The sequence below is a fragment of the Salvelinus fontinalis genome, chromosome 31, assembly GCF_029448725.1.
Source record: "Salvelinus fontinalis isolate EN_2023a chromosome 31, ASM2944872v1, whole genome shotgun sequence".
Lineage (NCBI taxonomy): Eukaryota > Metazoa > Chordata > Actinopteri > Salmoniformes > Salmonidae > Salvelinus > Salvelinus fontinalis.
In genome coordinates, this window is record NC_074695.1 from 21,388,315 (window position 1) to 21,414,548 (window position 26,234).

Sequence of the window (26,234 nt, forward strand, 5' to 3'; positions counted from 1 at the left end):
CAAAATAACAAAAGTGGGTACAAAACCCGTTGCACACCAACACATAACTTGCACATCACATACAATCAAACAATCTCCGACAAGGACATGAGGGGAAACAGAGGGTTAAATACACAACATGTAATTGATGGGATTGGAACCAGGTGTGAAGGAAGACAAGACAAAACCAATGGAAAATGAAAAATGGATCAGTGATGGCGAGAAGGTCGGTGACGTCGACCGCCGAACACCGCCCGAACAAGGAGAGGGACCGACTTCGGCGGAAGTCGTGACATGAAGTTTACATACACTCAATTAGTATTTGGTAGCATTGCCTTTACATTGTTTAACTTGGGTCAAACGTTTCGGGTAGCCTTCCACAAGCTTCCCACAATAAGTTGGGGGAATTTTGGCCCATTCCTCCTGACAGAGCTGGTGTAACTGAGTCAGGTTTGTAGGCCTCCTTGCTCGCATACGCTTTTTTAGTTCTGCCCACAAATTTTCTATAGGATTGAGGTCAGGGCTTTGTGATGGCCACTCCAAAACCTTGACTTTGCTGTCCTTAAGCCATTTTGCCACAACTTTGGAAGTATGATTGGGGTCATTGTCCATTTGGAAGACCCATTTGCGACCAATGGTGTTCTTCGGCTTGCAAGCATCCCCCTTTTTCCTCCAAACATATTGATATTCATTATAGCCAAACAGTTGTATTTTTGTTTCATCAGACCAGAGGACATTTCTCCAAAAAGTACAATCTTTGTCCCAATTTGCAGATGCAAACCGTAGTCTGGATTTTTTTATGGCGATTTTGGAGCAGTTGCTTCTTCCTTGCTGAGCTGCCTTTCAGGTTATGTCGATATAGGACTTGTTTTACTTGTTTTATATAGATACTTTTAAAATTAGTTTTAATGACTCCAACATAAGTCTATGTAAACTTCCGACTTCAACTGTATATTCCTACCTGTTCTTTCAGGAGAGGAGCTGCATATCCCCAGTGTTCAACCCAGTGACGCAGGCATCTACATCTGTACCTGCAGAGACCAACGCAACATCAACATGAGCCGCGCTGAGATCATCGTCACAAGTACTACTTGTTAAATCATAAAACATTTATTGAATGCACAAACATATAAGAATTTCTAATAATTTTGTCATTATTTTTTAAGTGATCTTAGTCAGTTGTTGAATAATTAAACTGGCTTGAACTTATAAGCTTTTTAAAAAGTTTTGGCTCTAGCTAAATGTGGTCGAAGCTGAGATACAGTAAGTAATACATTTTTGGGGCCTTTAAATGTTTACTGAATGGTTTCTGTCTCCAGCTGTCTTATCCAAACCCATTGAAGTGACCATTGAGGAGCCCAAAGCACATAGCGTCACAGTTGGAGCAACAGTCAGCTTCATCTGCACAGCCAAGAGCAAGGTAACACTAGCTTCCAACATGGAAACATTAACACAATCAATTCTATTTATTTGGATATATCTTGGATGGTTGGCATTGTGCTTAATAAATTTGAGAGAAAATGGTAGAAAACCATATTATTATACAATTGTCCCCCTTTTATGTGGTCCCGTGTGGCTCAGTTGGTAGAGCATGGTGCTTGCAACGCCAGGGTTGTGGGTTCAATTCCCATGGGGGGACCAGGGTTCAATTCCCACGGGGGGACCAGGATGAATATGTATGAACTTTCCAATTTGTAAGTCGCTCTGGATAAGAGCGTCTGCTAAATGACTTAAATGTAAATGTTTTATTGGCCCCTCTGTTGCATTGCTTTCTTTTGCTTTCTCTCTTACTTGTGTTTACTTCACATCTTGTACCCATCTGTCCCCTCCCCTCCCAGTCTCCAGCCTACACCCTGGTGTGGACCCGGCGGGGTAACGGCAAGCTGCCCAACAGAGCCATGGACTTCAACGGCATCCTGACCATCCAGAACGTCCAGCCTGAGGACGCTGGCATCTACGTGTGTACAGGCTCTAACATGTTTGCCATGGACGAGGGCACTGCCGTCCTCTACGTGCCAGGTTTGTGATCCCAGACAGGTGCCATCGTACTGTTAGCCATCAGCCTCTTTAGACCACCCTACAAGCTCTATTCCTCTCCTCAGCCCTTCCTCGAATGGTGCATGCCCCTGCTTGCTTTGGCTTTGCCTCCGTTCCCTATATAATGCACTGCGTTAAATTAGTTTATCTGTTCGCTCCCTAGCTTCTGGCAAACAGCATAACTCCTGTCACTCTGACTCCCAACCCCCACTTTTCTAAATTCAGACAACCTCTCTCATGTCAAACCCTGTTAGGTTCTAATTCTTTATTCTGAAGTTTATTCTGCCCGGAGGATCAAATGCAGATACAGCTGCATTAGACAAAAACATTTTCAAGCAAGCACTGATATTTAACCGTTCCTCATAGGCTGAGTCTCCTCCTACCCATCTGTACAAACATCGTTCTTTACTGCTAGGCAGGACACTAGTGATACGGGCATAAACTTTTATTTCTCCCTTAAGGTGACCTGACCTGATCTCAACCCCCCTCCATCACTAATCCATGGCTCTCTCCACTTATCAATGCCTGCCACATGTAATCGCTTCCCTGCACTCAACACATTCCAAGCCTAATTGCACACACTATATACCTTCCTCCTATAACCCTTAACTTCTGGTGTAGACCCCCTAAACCTCAGCACTCCATCAGTGACATGAATGAGTATATTTCCTATTCTCATAACCCAACACCTTCAAATCTCTCCCTACGCTACCTGTTTCCCTGTTTCTGATGTTGGTGTCTCTGTCTTTCTAACAACGATTTGACCTTCTTACTCCGTGTAAAATCTTTATGGTTCCAGGGGCAATGTACAGCTTGTGGATATTATAATTATTTTATTATGAAAAATAATGAAAAGGGCCATAATTGTAAGATACGTGTATGGTTTGTCCAAGAAATCATAGCATACAGTAGTCCTCAATGCTACCAAAGCCCAAAGAGAATGCCCACTCAAGAGTTACAAGTAGTTTTAGTTACTATGCACTGTCACCACTCCCAATGGATTTACCAAAGAAGGTTGTCTTGCCCAGTGGCATATATTTTATTTATTTTCTAGTTACTTCTTGGTTTAATACTCAGTGATGACTGACCAATCCTTTGAATTGCGTCTCTGTTGCCATCGGTGATATCTCTTCTCTGATCTCTAGCTGTTGCTGTCTTCACTGTGGGTTCATGTAATCGGTGGTGGTGGTGGTGGTGGTCTGGTAACTTTTCAATCACTTGTACACTAGTTTCTGCCTATTTCCTTACTAGCAGGGTGTTGGTTATTTGGTATCTTTCCTGAATTCTGTAACTCTGGCTGGGACTGGTGGTGATTTCTCCTTGAGCTGTAGTGGTTGATGAGGTACATGGATGACAAGATGGGTGCTTAGTGACTGACTGGGAGGGACCAACATTCAAAAAGGACTTCAGCCTATCACCACCGAGGCATAAATGTACTTACAGTATAGTAAAAGGACTGTACTGAGCCTACTTACCCAATCACAATCCCAATCTAAACCCCCTCTCGAGGGTGACTTGAGGATCACATAGGAACAGAAGCAATCCCACTCTGTATAAAAAACAGATCCTTTGTTCCTTTCCTGATTGTTTTGATGAATGTTAATGTTGACAATGGTGCTATCAGCCTTGTAGCAGGGGAAGATACCTGTGGTTGAACTTTAAACTTTAGGTTAGTAGTATATCTATCTATGGCTGCTTTTATTGTCTGTTATCTGGATGGGAGTAGTAAGAGGGTCCAAGGCATTGCATTGCCAATTGTAAGTCAATTGGCAATGCAAAAAGTTGCCAAGGCGTCTTGTTTTGCATCGTACTATCCAGTAAGTGTTTATTAGACTCAAAGGAAATGTGTTGAAGATTTGACTTGAAATTTGAAAGATCATTGAGACTAGTTTGGATTTCAACGCTTTCATAAATCAACTTGCGTATGTCACACGTGTTGTATCACATTTTTATTGCAGTTCAACATTGTCATATTTTTTAAATCAAGGGCAAATAATCTTTTTTTAATTGATTAACTTTTTTAAACCTAAATGTTATCTGAACATAATATATCAAATTTGATAAAAGTTAAATAAATTACTACATACCTAGATCTATATAGCGATATATTTGTTTGTTTCTTGGCTAGTAATTGATTTGAGAGAACAGGCAGTACTTATTCATTTACTTACATGATAAAAGCATGGTTTACATTTACTTACATGATAAAAGCATGGTTTACATTTATTTTGAGAACAGATCAAAAGTTTATAATAATTTTCAATGTTTTGTCATTGCATTTTTATGTTTTAAATGTTTCTCATCAAACATTTTTTAAATATATTTTGTTGTTGTTGAAATACAGTATCTTATTAAGAGAAAAGAGAGAGATTCGGTGGCTGAAACATGGGCCGATAGAGACAGAATGCGCAATCCACAGACAGTTTGAGATGCCTCATCATGCTACTATGTTATTTTAGTTTGAACTTTTCATTTAAACTTTTATAACTATTGTTTTACACTGTATTTAACCTAGATATCCAAAGGTGCTGTTTCAAAGAGATTGTACTTTACACTATACTATGAACTGATTAGATTTTTTTTTATTACCTAACTGATGTAACATACAAATATCACAATGTATTTTATTTATCTTTACTGAAAATGTTTGTGAAAAAGATCAATTTGATTAAAGTAGTGATAATGACCAAAGATATGACAGAGTCATGCGGAGTGAGATTTCAATGGAACAGAAGATATTACCTCCCTCAGGGTACAAGGCACCAGACCTTCGTACGTAATTTCTTTTGGATGTATTGTAAATCAACTAATTGTAAGGTGTTGATGTAATGGCATTAATGACTATCAGACCCTTCTTCACTATGGCCTACTTGTCAAGGATACGCCAACCCACCATTGTTTAAACCACAAGCTGTATATGGTTGAAAACATTAAAGAGAACCATTCTTGAGAACCATTCTAAACACAAATCGAATGGTTCAATCAATGGAAGTAAAGTTTTTACAAGTAGTTTGTATAACTACTAACATGCATGCTCTGTATGTGGCTCTCAGTTCTCTTTGTGCTTGTTTGTACTCAGTCCGACCATACCGTTTTCATTGTTGTGTTCTTGTCTCATTGTGTTCTGTGTATGTTTGTGAAGTAGAACTAGTTGACACATTCACTGTTACACCAGCAAATGACCAGAGTTCATATCAGTAACACATTTTATACAGAAGAGAACATATTTAAACACAGCACTGTATGTTGTATGAACACAATGACACAATCTCCAAGGTGATATGCCCTTAATCTTAACCAGTATCCACAGAACCATATCCCAAAAATCACACAATTACTAACATTGTATCCAAGGGTAAGTACTGTATGTGATGATTGTGAATATAAAACTATGAATGCAATAGCACTATCTATGACCATCATAAAAAAGACACCTCTTACTCTTTAGCCTGCATGGGATGTAATGTCTGGATCAGAGGACCTCAATATCGCGTGCCTCTAAATCCCAGAAAATTGACAGAGCTCTTTGAAGACATGCACTAGTGTTCTAAATAGCCCATTTATATTTCCTGATCTGAATTGGAGAAACGATTTGAATACATTGAATACATGATGGGAAAGGTGGCGCCTATTGCATTCAAGTTATGTTCCTTGCCGATCATTCTGCTGTTGTATTGTTGTGTCTTGTGCATTTTGGAAAATCGCTGGCATAAGAAACACCAGGCAGTACTTGGATGGACCACAGCATTCTGAGTTCTGATTGGGCCACAGACTCAGTGGGAGGTGCATTGGATGATGATTCCAATGCCAGTGTTCCATCATTGCCCTGGAGACTCACCTGTCAGTTTGCCTGTCCTGTCCTTCCTTCCTCCTTTCCCCATTTCCAGAGGCCTCACAGACTCCGACGTTTTACACAGCCTATGAAATGTTTGAAGGACATAGAAAGCGTAAGTGGGCATGGCAGGGCCACACCTCTCCACCACACCTCCACCTCATCCCTGGAGGGCTCCTCCAACTCTCTCTGTCACGCATGCATTCATCTACCTTTGCCTTCAGCATGGATGTGGTGGTCTGGTAATGTCCATGTACAATCAACCATAGGGATTACATACAGTTCACACTTCACATAAGGTTGTAGGGTTATATGGTTATATATTTAACTGAACTATCAACGTACTGTAGGTTAGAATGATTCTGCAGAGGTATTCATTCAAATGTAAAGATGCAATTCTTATTGCTTGCTCTGCATTGTGTCTCCTCAAACATACAGTATATGAACAGGCAATTCTCTTTATAACATATGATAATATTTTGACATGCATAGTATCATGATAATACAGTTGAAGCCGGAAGTATACATACACTTAGGTTGGTAGTCATTAAAACTCGTTTTTCAACCACCCCACAAATTTCTTGTTAACAAACTATAGTTTTGGAAAATCTACTTTGTGCATGACACAAGTAATTTTTCCAACAATTGTTAACAGACAGATTATTTCACTTATAAATCACTGTATCACAATTCCAGTGGGTCAGAAGTTTACGCACACGAAGTTGACTGTGCCTTTAAACAGCTTGGAAAATTCCAGAAAATTATGTCATGGCTTTAGAAGCCTCTGATAGGCTAATTGACATCATTTGAGTCAATTGGAGGTGTATCTGTGGATGTATTTCAAGGCCTACCTTCAAACTCAGTGCCTCTTTGCTTGATATCATGGGAAAATCAAAATAAATCAGCCAAGACCTCAGAAAGAAAATTGTAGACCTCCACAGGTCTGCTTCATCCTTGGGAGCAATTTCCAAACTCGTGAAGGTACCACGTTCATCTGTACAAACAATAGTACGCAAGTATAAACCACGCAGCAGTCATAGCACTCAGGAAGGAGATGCATTCTGTCTCCTAGAGATGAACGTACTTTGGTGCGAAAAGTGCACATCAATCCTAGAACAACAGCAAAGGACCTTGTGAAGATGCTGGAGGAAACAGGTACAAAAGTATCTATATCCATAGTAAAACTAGTCATATATCGACATAACCTGAAAGGCCGCTCAGCAAGGAAGAAGCCACTGCTCCAAAACCGCCATAAAAAAGACAGACTACAGTTTGCAACTGCACATGGGGACAAAGATCATACTTTTTGGAGAAATGTCCTCTGGTCTAATGAAACAAAAATAGTTTGGCCATAATGACCATTGTTATGTTTGGAGGGAAAAGGGGGAGGCTTGCAAGCCGAGGAACACCATCCCAACCGTGAAGCACGCGGGTGGCAACATCCTGTTGTGGGGGTGCTTTGCTGCAGGAGGGACTGGTGCACTTCACGAAATAGATGGCTTCATGAGGACGGAAATGATGTGGATATATTGAAGCAACATCTCAAGACATCAGTCAGGAAGTTAAAGCTTGGTTGTAAATGGGTCTTCCAAATGGACATGAGCATACTTCCAAAGTTGTGGCAAAATGGCTTAAGGACAACAAAGTTAAGGTATTGGAGTGGCCATCATAAAGCACTGAACTCAATCCTATAGAAAATTTGTGGGCAGAACTGAAAAAGCGTGTGCGAGCAAGGAGGCCTACAAACCTGACTCAGTTACACCAGCTCTGTCAGGAGGAATGGGCCAAAATTCCCCCAACTTATTGTGGGAAGCTTGTGGAAGGCTACCCGAAACGTTTGACCCAAGTTAAACAATTTAAAGGCAATGCTACCAAATACTAATTGAGTGTGTGTAAACTTTAGACCCACTGGGAATGTGATGAAATAAATAAAATCTGAAATAAATAATTCTCTCTACTATTATTCTGACATTTCACATTCTTAAAATGAAATGGTAATCCTAATTGACCTAAAACAGGGAATTTCTACTAGGATTAAATGTCAGGAATTGTGAAAAACTGAGTTTAAATGTATTTTGCTAAGGTGTATGTAAACTTCTGACTTCAACTGTATACAGTGATCCCTCGTTTATCGCGGGGGTTACGTTCCGAAAATGACCCGCGATAAGTGAAATCCGCGAAATAGAAAACTTGTGTTTTTTTTTTTTTTTTTTTTTTTTACAATTAGCAACTATTACATGTATACAAATACAGTGACTCACGTGTAGGCCGTTTCACTGCTCTTCAGACTGGGCCGCTGCATCCTGACTGCGCTCTGCAGTGTTCTCTTCTTCTGAAGCCCGCGGTGCAGGTGTGTTTGTTCGGGAGAAGAACATAGTGATAGGCAGCTGTTGTCGCTCTTTTTTCTTCTTTGCAAAAAGATCCTTGTACACCGACATGCCACCATCGATTACGTTGGAGAACTGTAATGAACGGCTCATCAAAGGGTCCCATTCCTCAGCTACTCGCTTAAGTTCAGTGGCCATTATGGGTTTAGGAGATGTTCGAAATTACAAGATAATTTGGCCAACTTAATGTAAATTTGCCAAGCTGTTTTATGTACGTACACATAACTGCACGAGACGACAAAATGATAGCACAATTCGTAGCATGTTTTGATACAAGAAGCGGGAGTGAGTTTTTAGCGAATCAGAATGCAGAGCACAATGCACCAAAAAAAAATAAAAATAAAATAAAATAAAATAAAAATGCATTATGAAAATCCGCGAAATAGCGAATCCGCGATAAGTGAACCGCGAAGTGGCGAGGGATCACTGTATGTTCATAATACGTTTGACACCATGTAGACTTTAGTTATGATAGTACAGAATAGATTGTACATGAGCATTACTAGGTCTTGCCTGGCTCGTCTGGCTACTTATGGTATGGGTCCATTGGTGCAGGTGCATGCTCATTCATGTGGGAAGCTCCTCTTGAATGTTGAGTCCATTTACCAACTTTACTTGTCACCCATTAAGTCCCTCATGCACTTCATCTCAGGTCCCCTCCGGTTTTCCATCTGCACAAAACATTCACACTCACTTTTTTAACACCACACTAGTGTACGACAACAACTAATGCACATTTTAGTACAGTCATCTGACCAAGATCAGATCTCCATCTTTATGTTATAACCTCAAGTATCTGATGTATTTAGAGAGAAAGTTACATACTAAATATGACATTCTGTCTTATTGTTCTATCTATAGTAGTTAGCTTGTTCTCTTCCAATCAGCACTCAACACAGAGGAGACACCACCCACACGTTCTCCATCTGCATTCTGCTTGACGGTCCCACACAGGGACACACACTGGTCTGGAATAGCTGTCATAGTGTGCTTCAAACATCATGCTGTGCCTAATACACCACATCACGATCATGGCTGTTAGTTCTCCCCCTGGGCTCCAGAGCTATCTGCCATTCCTCTCATCATGCTCACCTCCCCCTCGACAGATCTCTTCCTTTAACCGTCCATCACAGTGAATGTTTCAATAAGGTATACTGTATACTTAATGGCCTGTTGTAACCTCACCACCTACTTACTGAAGTTCTCTCCATTACTAAGTTCACACAGTTCAACTGACCTAGGTCACCATGTCTCAATATTGAGACAAGCTAAATCATTAGATCAATTTGAGAAAGTGTACTAGTCAGTGCCCAGCCTTTCAGAAAACAAAGATGATGAAATATAGTCAGTCTCTCTCTGTCAGGTCAGTGAGTCCCAGACCCAGACCAGGGCTTATCTCGTAGCTTAGATAGCCTGATAGTCCTCCCTGGACGCTGAAAGGGGGCTTTATTTTGCTCTGTCGCCCTGGGATCAGATGCGATTCAATGTGGCTGGGGATCAGCGTCCAGGGAGGATCAGCCAAGCTGGCACAGAGAGCTGTGCCCAGAGAGCCATGTGCCCTGCCAAGGCAAGCCTGCCACCTCTCATCTGTGTCAGCTGCACAGAGGGCCCTGGCTGCCAAGGGGTAATTTCTAGGCGTAGGCCACGTACCCAGCCCTGTCCCGCCACCCTCTCTCTGCCCTCCCTCATTAACATTAACACACAGACACAGTCTTGGCCTGAGTGAGTCAGGACCCAGCCTTGCTGATCTACAGCCAACATGTACACTAAACTGATGTCACTTGATTCTGTAAAGTACTGGTCTGGTAGCAGTAAATGGAAACCATGCGTTTGGTGTATTTGATACCATTCCACCTATTCCGCTCCAGCCCTTACTACAAGCCGCAAAATGTTAAAGCCTCTTTCTGCAGAAAAGCCCCTGCCCTTTGTGAACACAAACGCCCCATACTTTGGGGTCTGTCTATTTCTGAGCAGTGCTGAACTATTCTCTGCCTTATTGTAGCTGCCGAGGGGGCCGAGCCAGTGGCTACCGCCACTCCACCTGTCCTGACCATCCAGCAAGGAGGCCGCGCTGAGTTCCACTGTACTGTGACTGGCAACCCTACCCCTGCCATCGAGTGGATAGGTAAGGAAAGCTGTAGCTAGCGGTACACCTACAGCATAAACTAAGCCAGTCAATTAGTTTAGTCAATTGCTGGCTAAGTCAATTAGGAACACATTCATTCGCATGTATAACACCCTGTTATAATCTTGTATTTGAATAGCTGTTTATAGAAGTAAACATTCACACTGTATAATGTCATAACTGACACAAAGGGGGGAAATAATCTTATGTGTTTCTAGGTGGAGGTCCTGGTAACAGAATGAGCCCCAATGCTGTGGTCCGTGGAGGAGTACTAACCATCCCTGCTGTGGAGAGGGGGGATGAGGGGGAGTACGTCTGCAAGGCCCTCAACACCCACGGAGAACACACAGCACGGGCTGTCCTCTACGTACACAGTGGGTCTCAACATCAACAGCAGGCCAATGTCACAGGTTCATGGGGTGGTATTCTTACTTGAGATCTACACGCTTTAGTTGTTGCGCAAGTCTTCTATTGAGATCGATGAAGGATTTATGGATGCTCTGAGGTCTGAGTTGTGTGTACTTATCTCAACTGTGAATATGCCCAATATTGTTGTTTGTCACTAGTTACCACAGCCACGAAGTCATTATTTCTACAATTTATCTTCTTAAAATATGATTTTAAACCACAGGAGGTTGGAGGCACCTTAATTGGGGAGGGCAGGCTCGTAGTAATGGCTGAAGCGGCTCCGTTCCAGACATTATTATGAGTCGTCCTCCCCTCTGCAGCTTGAATGTTTTAAACCTAACCTTAACCTTAACCTCACTGCTAACCTTATACCTAACTCTAACTTTAAATGAAGACCAAAAAGCACATTTTTGTTTTCATTAATTTTTACAATATTGCCCTTTTTGACTTTGTGGCTGTGGTACCTAGTGACAACCCATATTGTCTACCAGTCTTGTTGGGTCCTCATTTGGGCATATTCTGTGTTCTTCCTGTGTGTTTAAATGCTTCAGGTGCCAGCCTGCCCCACGTGCAGGTGAGCCCCCAGAGAGTGGACATCCATGAGGGGGAGACGCTGAGGCTGTACTGCAGGGCTGGAGGCACGCCCAGCCCCGGACTCACCTGGAAGAAACAGGGAGGACAACTTCCTCCGCAGGTAAACACTGGTCCTTTCTACCTGATACTTTCTGTCTAGGATATAATCTGATCTTAAGAGTAACTACATAGAGTGCCTTCAGAAAGTATGTATTTATATCCCTTGATTTTGTTGTGTTACATCCTGAATTTTTTATTGTCACTGGTCTACACACAATACCCCATAATGTCAAAGTGGAATTCTGTTTTTGAAATTCAACCACTTTGTTATGGCAAGCCTAAATAAGTTCAGGAGTAAACATTTACTTAACAAGTCACATAATAAGTTGAATGAACTGACTCTGTGTGCAATAATAGTGTTTAACTTGATTTTTTAATGACTACTTAATGACTACCCCATACATACAATTATACAATTATCTAGAAGGTTCCTTAGTCGAGCAGTGAATTTCAAACAAAGATTCAACCACAAAGACCAGGGAGGTTTTCCAATGCCTTGCAAAGAAGGGTAGATGGGGTATTGGTAGATGGGTAAAAATACAGACGTTGAATATTAATTACACTTTGGATAGTGTATTAATACACCCAGTTGTTACAAAGATACAGGTGTCCTAACTAACTCAGTTGCCAGAGAGGAAGGACACTGCTCAGGGATTTCTCCATGAGGCCAATGGTGACAGAGTTTAATGGCTGTGATAGGAGAAAGCTGAGGATGGATCAACAACATTGTAGTTACTCCACATTACTAACCTAATTGACAGAGTGAAAAGAAGAAAGCCTGAAACAGAATAAAATATTCCAAAACATGCATCTTGTTTGCAACAAGACACTAAAGTAAAACTGCAAAAAAATGTGGCAAAGCAATTAACATTTTATCCTGAATACAAAGTATTATGTTTGGGGAAAATCCAATACAACACATTACTGAGTGCCACTCTGTCACGATCGTCAAAGGTGGAAACAGTAGACCAAGGTGCACCGTGGTGAGCGTACATACTTCTTTATTATAAGATGTCGCCAACAAAACAATAAACATCAAAACGAAAACGTGAACCCAACGTAGTGCTCACAGGCAACTATACATGGACAACTACCCACAAATACAGGTGGGAAAAGGATACCTAAGTATGGTTCTCAATCAGAGACAACGATAGACAGCTGCCTCTGATTGAGAACCACACCCGGCCAAACACCAAGAAATACAAATCATAGAAAAAGGAACATAGAATGCCCACCCAAATCCTTTGCCGTCCAGGATGTCCTCCCATGTCCAACTCTCCAAAAAACCGCTGCTCCCTCTTACCACGCTGCTTGGTCCGTTTTTGGTGGGTAGTTCTGTCACGATCGTCAAAGGTGGAAACAGTAGACCAAGGTGCACCGTGGTGAGCGTACATACTTCTTTATTATAAGATGTCGCCAACAAAACAATAAACATCAAAACGAAAACGTGAACCCAACGTAGTGCTCACAGGCAACTATACATGGACAACTACCCACAAATACAGGTGGGAAAAGGATACCTAAGTATGGTTCTCAATCAGAGACAACGATAGACAGCTGCCTCTGATTGAGAACCACACCCGGCCAAACACCAAGAAATACAAATCATAGAAAAAGGAACATAGAATGCCCACCCAAATCCTTTGCCGTCCAGGATGTCCTCCCATGTCCAACTCTCCAAAAAACCGCTGCTCCCTCTTACCACGCTGCTTGGTCCGTTTTTGGTGGGTAGTTCTGTCACGATCGTCTAAGGTGGAAACAGTAGACCAAGGTGCACCGTGGTGAGCGTACATACTTCTTTATTATAAGATGTCGCCAACAAAACAATAAACATCAAAACGAAAACGTGAAGCCAACGTAGTGCTCACAGGCAACTATACATGGACAACTACCCACAAATACAGGTGGGAAAAAGGATACCTAAGTATGGTTCTCAATCAGAGACAACGATAGACAGCTGCCTCTGATTGAGAACCACACCCGGCCAAACACCAAGAAATACAAATCATAGAAAAAAGAACATAGAATGCCCACCCAAATCACATCCTGACCAAACCAAAATTGAGACATAAAAAGCTCTCTACAGTCAGGGCGTGACACACTCTCCATAATTTCAAGCATAGTGGTGGCTGCTTTATGTTATGGGTATGCTTCTAATTGTTAAGGACTGGGGAGTTTTTCAGGATAAAAAAGAAACAGAATGGAGCTAAGCACAGGCAAAATCCTAGAGGAAAACCTGGTTCAGTCTGCATTCCACCAGACACTGGAAGATTAATTCATCTTTCAGCAGGACAATTTTAATTTTATTTTTATTTCACCTTTATTTAACCAGGTAATCTAGTTGAGAAGTTCTCATTTACAACTGTGACCTGGCCAAGATAAAGCAAAGCAGTGCGACAGAAACAACACAGAGTTACACATGGAATAAACAAGCGTACAGTCAATAACACAATAGAAAAAAAAGAAAGTCTAAGTACAGTGTGTGCAAATGGCATGAGGCGGTAAGGCAATAAATAGGCCATAGTAGAAAAGTAATTACAATTTAGCAGATTAACACTGGAGTGATAGATGAGCAGATGATGGTGTGTAAGTAGTGATACTGGTGTGCAAAAGAGCAGCAAAGTAAATAAAAACAATATGGGCATGAGGTAGGTAGGCTATTTACAGATGGACTATGTACAGCTGCAGCGATCGGTTAGCTGCTCAGATAGCTGATGTTTAAAGTTAGTGAGGGAAATGTAAGTCTCCAGCTTCAGCGATTTTTGCAATTCGTTCCAGTCACTGGCAGCAGAGAACTGGAAGGAAAGGCGGGCAAAAAGAGTTTGGCTTTGGGGATGACCAGTGAGATATACCTGCTGGAGCGCGTGCTACGGGTGGGTGTTGTTATCGTGACCAGTGAGCTGAGATAAGGCGGAGCTTTTTAACATAGACTTGTAGATGACCTGGAGCCAGTGGGTCTGGCGACGAATATGTAGGGGGCCAGCCGACTAGAGCATACAGGTCGCAGTGGTGGGTGGTATAAGGTCATTTGGTAACAAAACGGATGGCACTGTGATAGACTACTGTCACGTTCCTGACCGGTTTTCTGTTATTTTGTATGTGTTTGACGGTCAGGGCGTGAGTTTGAGTGGGTAGTCTATGTTATGTGTTTCTATGTTTGTTTAAGGGTGACCTGATATGGCTCTCAATTAGAGGCAGGTGGTTTTCATTTCCTCTGATTGAGAGTCTTATTAAGGTAGGTGTTTTCACACTGTTTGTTTGTGGGTGGTTGTCTCCTGTGTCAGTGTCTGTATGTTACGCCACACGGGACTGTTTCAGTATCGTTCGTTCGTTCGGTTTGTATGTAGTCTGTTTCCTGTTCATGCGTTCTTCGTGTTATATGTAAGTTCGTGTCCAGGTCTGTCTACATCGTTTATTTGTTTTGTAGTTTATCAAGTGTATTTCGTTTCGTCTTCGTCTTGTTTAATAAATCATTATGTCACATAACCACGCTGCATTTTGGTCGAATCACTACTCCTCCTCTTCGTACGAAGAGGAGGAGGAACGCCGTTACAACTACATCCAATTTACTGAGTAGAGTATTGGAAGCTATTTTATAGATGACATCGCCGAAGTCAAGGATCGGTAGGATAGTCAGTTTTACTAGGGTAAGTTTGGCGGCGTGACTGAAGGAGGCTTTGTTGCGGAATAGAAAGCCGATTCTAGATTTGATTTTGGATTGGAGATTTTTGATATGAGTCTGGAATGAGAGTTTACAGTCTAGCCAAGGCCAAATATACACTGGAGTTGCTAACTAAGATGACATTGAATCATTCCTGAGTGGCCGAGTTACAGTTTTGACTTAAATCTACTTGAAAATCTATAGCAAGTTATGATCAGCAACCAATTTGACAGAGCAAAAATGTTACAATCCAGGTGTGAAAAGCTCTTATAGACCTACCCATAAAGACTCACTGTAACGGCAGCCTTCCTCCACTTCACGGGAAGAGAGGGTGTAACAGGGATCGGACCAACACGCAGCGTAGCCAGTGCTCAACATGTTTAATAGAAACGAAACAGTGAACACTTACAACGATACAAAATAACAAAATGTGGCAAACCGATGCAGCCCTATCTGGGGCAGAGAAATCACAAAGACAGGCAACAACCACCCACAAATCCCCAACACAAAACAAGCCACCTATATATGATTCCCAATCAGGGACAACGATTGACAGCTGCCTCTGATTGAGAACCATATTAGGCCGAACACAGAAACAGACAAACTAGACACACAACATAGAACGCCCACCCAGCTCACGTCCTGACCAACACTAAAACAAGCACAACACACACGAACTATGGTCAGAACGTGACAGTACCCCCCTCCTGAGGTGCGGACTCCGAATGCACCCCCTAAAACTCAAGGGGAGGGTCTTGGTGGGCATCTGTCCGTGGTGGCGGCTCCGGCGCTGGACGAGGACACCACTCCACCATTGTCTTTGTCCCCCTCCTTAGCGTCCTTTGAGTGGCGACCCTCGCCCCCGACCCTGGTCTAGGAACCTTCCCAAAGGTCCCCCCTAGATTGAGGAGACAGCTCAGGACAGAGAGCTAGCTCAGGACAGAGAGGTAGCTCAGGACAGAGGGGTAGCTCCAGACTGAATGGCAGCTCCGGACTGAATGGCAGCTCCGGACTGAATGGCAGCTCATGACTGGAGGGAAGCTCATGACTGGAGGGCAGCTCATGACTGGAGGGCAGCCCATGACTGGCGGGCGGCTCATGACTGGCGGGCGGCTCATGACTGGCGGGCGGCTCATGACTGGCGGGCGGCTCATGACTGGCGGGCGGCTCATGACTGGCGGGCGGCTCATGACTGGCGGGCGGCTCATGACTGACTGGCGGCTCATGACTGACTGGCGGCTCATGACTGACTGGCGGTTAATGACTGACTGGCGGCTCTGGCAGCTCCTGACTGGCTGGCGGCTCTGGCGGCTCCTGACTGGCTGACGGCTCTGGTGGCTCCTGACTGACGGGCGGCTCTAACGGCTCGGGACAGACGGGCGGCTCAGATGGCGCTGGGCAGACGGATGGCTCAGATGGCGCTGGGCAGACGGATGGCTCAGATGGCGCTGGGCAGACGGATGGCTCAGATGGCGCTGGGCAGACGGATGGCTCAGATGGCGCTGGGCAGACGGATGGCTCAGATGGCGCTGGGCAGACGGATGGCTCAGATGGCGCTGGGCAGACGGATGGCTCAGATGGCGCTGGGCAGACGGATGGCTCAGATGGCGCTGGGCAGACGGATGGCTCAGACGGCGCTGGGCAGGCAGGCAGCTCAGACGGCGCTGGGCAGGCAGGCAGCTCAGACGGCGCTGGGCAGGCAGGCAGCTCAGACCTGCTGAGGCGCAAAGTAGGCCTGGTGCGTGTTGCCGGAACTGGTGGTACCGGTTTGTAGGCACCTCAAGGCTAGTGCGGGGAGCAGGAACAGGGCACACTGGACTCTCGAGGCGCACTATACACCTGGTGCGTGGTACTGGCACTGGTGGTACCGGGCTGAGGGCACGCACTTCAGGGCGAGTGCGGGGAGAAGGAACAGTGCGTACAGGGCTCTGGATACGCACAGTAAGCTTGGTGCGTGGTGCCGGAACTGGTGGTACCGGGCTGGAGACACGCACCACAGGGAGAGTGCGTGGAGGAGGAACAGAGTTCTGGAGACACACAGGAAGCCTGGTGCGTGGTGTAGGCACTGGTGTTAATGGGCTGGGGCGAGGCGGTGGCCCTGGATATACGGGTCCGTGAAGGCGTACAGGAGCTCTTAAGCACCGAGCCTGCCCAACCTTACCTGGTTTAATGCTCCCCGTAGCCAGGCCAGTGCGGCGAGGTGGAATAGCCCGCACTGGGCTGTGCTGGCGAACCGGGGACACCATGCGTAAGGCTGGTGCCATGTACACCGGCCCGAGGAGACGTACTGGAGACCAGATATGTTGAGCCGGCTTCATGGCACCTGGCTCGATGCCCACTCTAGCCCGGCCGATACGTGGAGCTGGGATGTACCGCACCGGGCTATACACACGTACAGGAGACACTGTGCGCCTTTCCGCACAACACGGTGCCTGCCCGTACTCTCGCTCTCCATGGCAAGCCCGGGAAGTTGGCGCAGGTCTCCTACCAAGAAATTTTGGGGGTTTCTTCTCGGGCTTCCTGGCCAGCCGTGTTCCCTCATAACACCGGTTCCCCTTCGCAGCTGCTTCCGCTCTCCTAGCTGCCTCCACCTGTTCCCATGGAAGGCGATCCTTACCAGCCAGGATCTCCTCCCATGTGTAGCAACCCTTTCCGTCCAACACCTCTTCCCAAGTCCATTCCTCCTGGTACCGCTGCTGCTGCTGCCGCTGCTGCTGCCGCTGCTGCTGCCGCTGCTGCCCGTTGCTACGCTTCTTGGTCCGAGATTGGTGGGTGGTTCTGTAACGGCAGCCTTCCTCCTCTTCACGAGAAGAGAGGGTGTAGCAGGGATCGGACCAACACGCAGCGTAGCCAGTGCTCAACATGTTTAATAAAACGAAACAGTGAACACTTAAAACGAAACAGTGAACACTTACAACGATACAAAATAACAAAATGTGCAGAGAAAACACAAAGACAGGAAACAACCACCCACAAATCCCCAACACAAAACAAGCCACCTATATATGATTCCTAATCAGGGACAACGATTGACAGCTGCCTCTGATTGAGGACCATATTAGGCCGAACACAGAAACAGACAAACTAGACACACAACATAGAATGCCCACCCAGCTCACGTCCTGACCAACACTAAAACAAACACAAAACACAAGAACTATGGTCAGAACGTGACACTCACAGCTGTAATCGCTGTCAAAGGTGCTTTTACAAAGTATTTAATAAGATATTTCTGTATTTGATTTTCAATACATTTACAAACATTTTTTAAAACATGTTTTTACTTTGTCATTATGGGGTATTGTGTGTAGATAGGTGAATTTTTTAAAATTTGAATCCTTTTCGAATTTAGGAATGTGGAATAAGTCCAAGGAGTATGAATACTTTCTCAACTCAATCACTGTATGTATTGTATACAGCAGGGGTGTCAAACTCACTTTGCCCCGGAGGCCGCATTCAGTCTTCAACGAGGTCCGGAAAATGTGTTATATTTCCTTGCCGTCCAAATTTGCCAAAAATGGTCCTTTATCCATTGTTTTTGGAATTCTCGATGCTCCCTGACTGTCTAGTGATTATTAGCGAGCTGGACAGTCAAGAAACTGTATGAATATAGATCCATTACCATTTCTACACAGTTTGGATTTGTTTTTTTATTTTTTATTTTATTCAAACCACCTGTGGGCCGAATTGGACCCCCTCGTGAGCCGGATCCGGGCCGCGAGCCATATGTTTGACATCCCTGGTATACAGTATTGGGTGCTGGTATCTCACCATGCTATTGAAAGGATTGTTTTGGTGAAAAAGTGAAATCTTTTTCAGTATTTTGACCAGTATTTTGACCACAGTTTTTTGACCAATCTTTATTGTTTTTTTCCTTCTTGTGTTTCCTTCCTCCCTTTTTTTATTCCCACCCTTTTTTCCTTGACGTTTTGCTCAGGCCATTCCTTCTCACGGTTTCCATCAGTTTAAAAGCAACAGTCTCGATGTGTTACAGAGACGTATTGAGGAGCTGCAGGTCTGTCCATCTGTCCTGTCTTTACGTCTGTCTGTCTATCTATCTGTCACGTCTCTTACTTCCCACCTGTTGTCCTCTACTGACCTTACCTGAACACACTGTCAACTAAATGCATGATCAAACGTGTCTTTGATTCATCATCACACACAGTAACTGCCATTAATTCATTTCAAGCAAATAGCTGCTCACAAAGTCTCCATGAGAAATAGTAGTTCAGTATTACTGGTAAAAAAACATCATCAACAACAACAACAGCAAGCTGGGTGTGAAGCTCGTCTTATGGCATGGTTTAGTTGTTGTTTTTGTCTTATAAATGTTCCATCCATCCATGTCCTTCATTTTCTAATTTATCCACCATCATTAGGGATGGGGGGAAAATTGATACAGTTACATGTCACAATATTATTTTTGGATTGATATTTGGCTCCAGGTATCGATTTGTAAAAAAAGTTTTGGCTACTGTAGCTACATTACATTAGCTAGGGCTAGTTGTCTATACGCGGTGTTTTTCATCCTATAGCTTTTTAAATAGTGACCCAACTTGTTTTCAGCACTTTTATTTCCCTGACTGATCAAAACTCGTTTTTTCATGCTGTGTCTTGTCTCTCTGCAGCAGATTTATAGTGAGCAATATATTTGGAACATCAATCCGCAATAAAATCACAGTATCGAATCGCAATACATATAGATTTGTGAGAATCGCAATACATATGGTATAGGCACTTAAGTATGGTGAAAATATCGTATCGTGAGGCCCCTCTCAATTCCCAGCCCTAACATCATCATATCATCCCTGACATATTTATTTCCTAAACCAACTATTTACCATTTTGCTCATATTATTATTATTCCTGTATGTACACGCCAAGGCCCCAGGGCGTAGCTAGGTATTTGGGACATAGTCTCCTCATGCCAGGCACTTGTCCCCCTCGAGGCGCTTTGGGTTAGTCCCTCCGTACCTCGTGTCTCCTCCGCCAGCCGATGCTCAGGGCTCTGTTTTGTTCTGCCTCAGACAGCTTCAGCGTTGTGTCAGCTTTTCCCATGGGGACTCAGGCTCTGCCGTGCGGCCACGCAGAAATTCTGTGTACTTTAGCAAATGGGTTGCTTTGAAAACTTGTGAATGGGTTCAGACACACATTGAGCCGGCTCTGCCTCAGCCACTGCTCACTTTAGCCAGGCCCTCACGGTTGACTAGGCCGGAGCTGAGCAGCTTTGTCCACGGATGGAAGGCCCACTACCACCACCCCCAGGATACTGTAATCCACCCAGCCCAGCCACACCCCTTTAAATTCCCGCTCCAGCCACACCCCTTTAAATTCTCTCTCCAGGCACACTCCTTTAAATTCTCTCTCCAGGATCTAGACACACCCCTTTAAATAATGTCTTTAGGTGTACTCTATTCTCAGCTGTAACACTGGCCACTGTTCATGTTGATGGTTGTAATACTGTATGGTTGTAAGGTTGTAAATTATAGTAAGGTCCACTCTGTCCATTATAGTTCAAGTGTAAAGTAGTTGCTTAGCGTTGATTTAGTGAGTGCTTGTAAGTATGAGTAAACATCTGTAATGCATTACCAGGGATTTCATACTGTAGAGAGGAGCTTTGTATTGCTTGAAAGCATTGTATTGGCTCAAAGCACTATGACTAATATGTCAATTCCCTAACAGTTTCCCAGTCCTGTCATCATTGTACTGAATCATTTTAACAACTCAACAACAATTAGTTTAAGTATACAAAAGTATACAATAACATGTGCCACTATACCACTATACCTGTAGTGTATGCTACTGTAATGTATCCTCCTGAGGTGTATGACTACCTACTGTAGTGTACCCTACTGTAGTGTATCCTACTGTAGTGTATGCTACTGTAGTATATGACTACCCACTGTAGTGCACCCTGCTGTAGTGTATGACTAACTACTGTAGTGTATCCTACTGTAGTGTATGCTACTATAGTGTATGACCAACTACTGTAGTGTATCCTACTGTAGTGTATGCTACTATAGTGTATGACCAACTACTGTAGTGTATCCTACTGTAGTGTATGCTACTATAGTGTATGACTAACTACTGTAGTGTATCCTACTGTAGTGTATGCTACTATAGTGTATGACCAACTACTGTAGTGTATCCTACTGTAGTGTATGCTACTATAGTGTATGACCAACTACTGTAGTGTATCCTACTGTAGTGTATGCTACTATAGTGTATGACCAACTACTGTGGTGTATCCTACTGTAGTGTATCCTACTGTAGTGTATCCTACTGTAGTGTATGCTACTATAGTGTATGGCCAACTACTGTAGTGTATCCTACTGTAGTGTATGCTACTGTAGTGTATGACTAACTACTGTAGTGTATCCTACTGTAGTGTATGACTAACTACTGTAGTGTATGCTACTGTAGTGTATGACTAACTACTGTAGTGTATCCTACTGTAGTGTATCCTACTGTAGTGTATGACTAACTACTGTAGTGTATCCTACTGTAATGTATCCTACTGTAGTGTATGACTAACTACTGTAGTGTATCCTACTGTAGTGTATCCTACTGTAGTGTATGACTAACTACTGTAGTGTATCCTACTGTAGTGTATCCTACTGTAGTGTATGACTAACTACTGTAGTGTATCCTACTGTAGTGTATCTACTGTATGTTATTGGTAACTGTTTCAATAGTGATCATTATTTGTTGTCAAATTAACATTTTTAACTGTGAAATCATTATAGTAATGTTGATATACCTTAACATTCCTTTTCTCTTCAACCAATGATGAATTGGTTCGATTTTATTGTTTTCTTTCATGCAAAGCACAGCAATAACTGAAAAGCCATTTTTAATGATCATAACACAAACATTGTTACAACGCACACACCATTTAACAATGCTATATACTGTATATGCTGAAGATCCACCCTGCTGTGCTTTTGTTGGTATTGATTTGAAATGATATCAAGTGTGTCTGTTGTTCGCACCTTTGTGGGTTTTATACAGTGGTTATACAATGTTTAAACAGTAGGTGTTGGTCCAAAGGTAAGAAATCTGCTGTATGTATGATGTTTTTGTATTGGGTTTGGGTAGAGACATTATGATTGTCATGCACATTGTCGTGTAGCTCGTACCACAGTGGTGCATCATGTCTAAGGCCATTGTGACATATTCTTCATCCCTCTCCATGCTCGTTGCTGTGTCCTCTCTAGACCCGTATGGAGCGTACAGACATTGGCACCCTTCTCATCCCCAACATCAAGTCCTCTGACTCTGGCACCTACCTGTGTGTCGGAACCAACTCCATAGGATCCTCAGAGGCTCGCATCGAGGTCACCGTCAATAGAGGTGAAAGGTCACTCCAGGGTCATGTTCAGTAGGGCACTCGTTTTAAAAAGTTTTGCATATGTAAATCGGAAACGGCTGTTTCTTATTGGAAAGAAAGTTCAGATTACGTCAATGTTTTAATCTGTTTCAAAATGTTTTCTCTCTACTGGGCATGACCCAGTAAATTGTACCCCAGAGCTTGCTGCTGCTGTGTGTTGACAGTAATTTAACATTAGTAAATATCTGTGTCCTGTGTTTGTGGTTGTGTAGCAATAGGAGGAGACACCATCTCATCAGCCATCACCATCCAGCCCTCCATAGCTGACGTCCAGGAGGGACAGTCTCTGGACCTTAACTGTTATGTCCCTGGTAACCCCCCACCTGCTGTCACCTGGAGGAGGTCTAGTGGACGCCTGTCTTCCAATCACCAGGTTGGAATATACACAAGTTCTCTTACTAGTGATGAACAATTCTGGAAACTTTCCCAAAGTTCCCAGGTTTTGGTTTTCCCAAAGTTCCCAGGTTTTGGTTTTTTCAAAGTTCCCAACATGGATTTCTGAAAACCCAGGAACTTTGGGACCTTACCTCTAACATACAAATGCTTCCAACTGTTCATGTAAATGTACTGTAGCCACGTGATGATATGGTATCATTACTGTTTAGGAAGCTCAGCTAGTCAAATCACTATGAAAAATCTATTGAAGGGATAGTGGGACATTTTGCTAGCTAGCATGCTAGTTGGTTCTGCAGACATCCTGTCATTGTGCTAACGCTAGTTATAAATTGCATCAGAAACGACCTTCAACTTCATTAAAACTGAAAGCAGAGACATAAAAATGGTATTCATGAGTTCATCTGACTCTGGGGAAGCAGAATAAAGTAATTGCCAACATGTCGCACTATCCCTTTAATGAAGACTGTTTATTTCAGCTGAATATTCAGCAGGATAATTCCCATTGTGCCTAACAGGTTCTGGGTACCCAGCTGCGTATCCTCTCTGCCAGCCCAGATGACTCTGGGGACTATATCTGTCGTGTGGAGGCAGGGCGTGGTACTCCTGCCCGTCAGACCTCAGTCTCTGTCTCAGTCACAGCCCCCTCCTCTCGTAAGTCAGCAAGCTATTCTCTCTGTGACAGTACACTGGCTTGACAATGGAATATCCTCTCTACTGATATCACTGTGGATGGTGGTGAAGCAGTCCGAGGCATACGCAATAGGAACATCTGTGTAATTTATTTAGTGGCATTTCGTCATGTACAGTATTACTTTTCCAGTTGTGTTTAATTTCAACCCTCCTTAAAGTGGCCTCAAGAGTGTATGCTTTACTTTTCCACACTGTGCCATGATCTCATCCTGGTTCAAACCTTCCTGGGTTTCTGGTTTGTCATGTTTTGTATTTACTTCTAAATTCCAATGCTTCCAATGGAGCCCATAGACCTAAAGTATCATGATCTGGTACTTACAGTACACCCTCTTGTAAATGTTGTAGGATTAGAACAGGAGTGAGCAGAGGAAACATTGTCCTGTTGTAATGTTTGTGGTGGTGTGTGTTCCCTGGAGTAGGCCTGCAGACCCCTATCATCTCCATTGAGCCCCACAGTGCAGCGGTGCGAAAGGGAGAGTCAGCCAGCTTCAAGTGTAGGGTCTACAGTGGAGCCCAGCCCGTTCGCCTGGAGTGGAAACTGTCCAACAACCAGCCCCTTCCTGGTGAGGCCCCTCCCACACACACACACATACTGTTACACTGTTACACTCTAACTGGAGGATACGCAATCATTCAATTAAATTCCATACAGCAGAAAGGCATTTAGTCAGATTCTTGTCAGATGTCAGAATCATGTCTATATCCACACACGCAAACTACCTGCAATACATACAGTAATGACAACATATAGTCTGTATCCAATTACTGTTCTTTCATTTTTAGCTATTGCTGCTTGTAAGAGATGTACTTGACAGACTAAATGATTCCCTATGAAACCTGTCATTCTGTAGACAATGTGAAGATTGACCATTACGGCTCTGTCCTCATCATCACTGATGCCCGCCCTAGCAACCAGGGCACCTACCGCTGTGTGGCTAGCAACTTGTTTGGAATTACCCAGAGCATGGTCTCTCTGATTGTCAGAGGTATGGTGTAGTCACACACACACACGCACACACACACATATATGGTGTTGATGTTTATGGTGTGGTTCAGTATGAGCATCTGCTCTCTGTCGATGAACTAAGGGCCCCCCTTGGTGGTTGTCATGGTAAAGGAAAGGACTTATGGTTGTTTATTTGGGTGATGTCATCCTTCCTTCCAGAGTCTCCCGTAGCGACTGTCACCCCTCAGGGGCCCGTGCGAGTCAAGGTGGGTGAACCCATCAATCTGGAGTGCCAGGCCTCCGGGGAACCACGGCCATCTGTCACATGGCACAGGCTGGACAACGCCCGCAAGACCATGCTGAGTAGCCCTGTGCCCATGGAGTCCAACGCTGTCATGCAGGTACTGTACTGGATCTGTGTTTTTACTGAGCTTTTGTACTGTACAGGCGAAAGGTAGCCTAGTGGTTAAGAGCTTTGAGCCAGTAACTGACAGGTCGCTGGTTTGAATCCCCGAGCCGACTAGGTGAAAAATCTGCCGATATGCCCTTGAGCAAGGCACTTAACCCTAATTTCTCTGGATAAGAGTGTCTACTAAATGGCAAGTGAAATGTATGTGGAAGAATAAAGGTTTCCTAAACACAGATTAAGCCTAGATTCTCAATTCAATGTGCTTCTTGCTCTAAAACCAGGCTTAATCTGTGTATGAGTAACGAGCTCTTAGTGTTAGGATGTAACATTTTTGTGCTAAGATATATTACATAGGGTGTGCTATTTATTCTATGATGGGCAAACGTAGTAAAGCTGTTGTCATGACGTGCCCTTGGGGGGAGGATCATAGCCCCCCCCCTCTCTCTCCATAGTTTTATGATGGTCGTAAATACTCTGCTTCTGGGTCTGTTGTATTGAGATTGAAATGTGTGACTGTGGGACACAAAGAGAGACTTGGCCAAACTTTAACATCAAAAGGGTGAATAATTCAACAGTATTTCTGTATTCCAAACATTTAGAATGGTCCTGGGGTATTTAAAGAACAATCCTGTCGAATTTGTTAATAATTTGTGATGTAACTAAAGACGATAGGACAACATAACAGTATCTCTTAATTTATATATTTCCCAGCTGTCAGGGTCACATCCAAATGTGGGGGAACGTATATGTGTAACGGCTGTCTAATGCCTCCTCCTCGGATGAGGAGGAGGAGTAAGGGTCGGACCAAAACGCAGCGTTGTATGCAGACATAATGGATATTTATTAAAGAAAGACAAAACACGAAAACTCTTACACAAACTACAAAACAACAAACGACGTAGACAGACCTGAACTCGAGAACTTACATAAAGACACGAAGAACGCACGAACAGGAAAGACTAGCCAAACGAACGAACAAACGAAACAGTTCCGTGTGGTGCAACAGACACAGACACAGGAACAATCACCCACAAACAAACAGTGAGAACAGCCTACCTTAATATGGTTCTCAATCAGAGGAAACGTCAAACACCTGCCTCTAATTGAGAACCATATCAGGCAACACATTTAACCCAACATAGAAACACATAACATAGAATGCCCACCCCAACTCACGCCCTGACCAACTAAACACATACAAAAACAAGGAAAACAGGTCAGGAACGTGACAATATGATTAAATATAAAACTATTAGTGAAAAGATGTAATGTGATGTTAGCCTTCTAAATGAGAGAATTGTTTTTCGTATGAAGTCTTAACAAAGTCAGTCGCCAAGCCCA

General features: G+C 43.6%; 1 protein-coding gene across 4 annotated transcripts in view; it reads left to right on the forward strand.

Moving 5' to 3' along the window:
- hspg2 (heparan sulfate proteoglycan 2) overlaps positions 1-26,234 on the forward strand; it is a 217,979-nt gene that overhangs the window by 158,564 nt on the left and 33,181 nt on the right. For 2 of the 4 annotated variants that reach the window (XM_055891736.1, XM_055891739.1), the window contains 14 exons: positions 953-1,063; positions 1,299-1,399; positions 1,818-1,998; positions 5,904-5,963; positions 10,238-10,360; positions 10,579-10,770; positions 11,320-11,462; positions 19,000-19,077; positions 22,280-22,415; positions 22,665-22,825; positions 23,364-23,499; positions 23,958-24,101; positions 24,390-24,524; positions 24,704-24,885. In XM_055891736.1, coding sequence (XP_055747711.1) covers positions 953-1,063; positions 1,299-1,399; positions 1,818-1,998; positions 5,904-5,963; positions 10,238-10,360; positions 10,579-10,770; positions 11,320-11,462; positions 19,000-19,077; positions 22,280-22,415; positions 22,665-22,825; positions 23,364-23,499; positions 23,958-24,101; positions 24,390-24,524; positions 24,704-24,885 — 1,883 coding nt within the window. Of the gene's footprint in view, positions 1-952; positions 1,064-1,298; positions 1,400-1,817; positions 1,999-5,903; positions 5,964-10,237; positions 10,361-10,578; positions 10,771-11,319; positions 11,463-18,999; positions 19,078-22,279; positions 22,416-22,664; positions 22,826-23,363; positions 23,500-23,954; positions 24,102-24,389; positions 24,525-24,703; positions 24,886-26,234 lie in introns of all 4 variants that reach the window. The other 2 variants (XM_055891738.1, XM_055891737.1) reach the window with 2 other exon arrangements.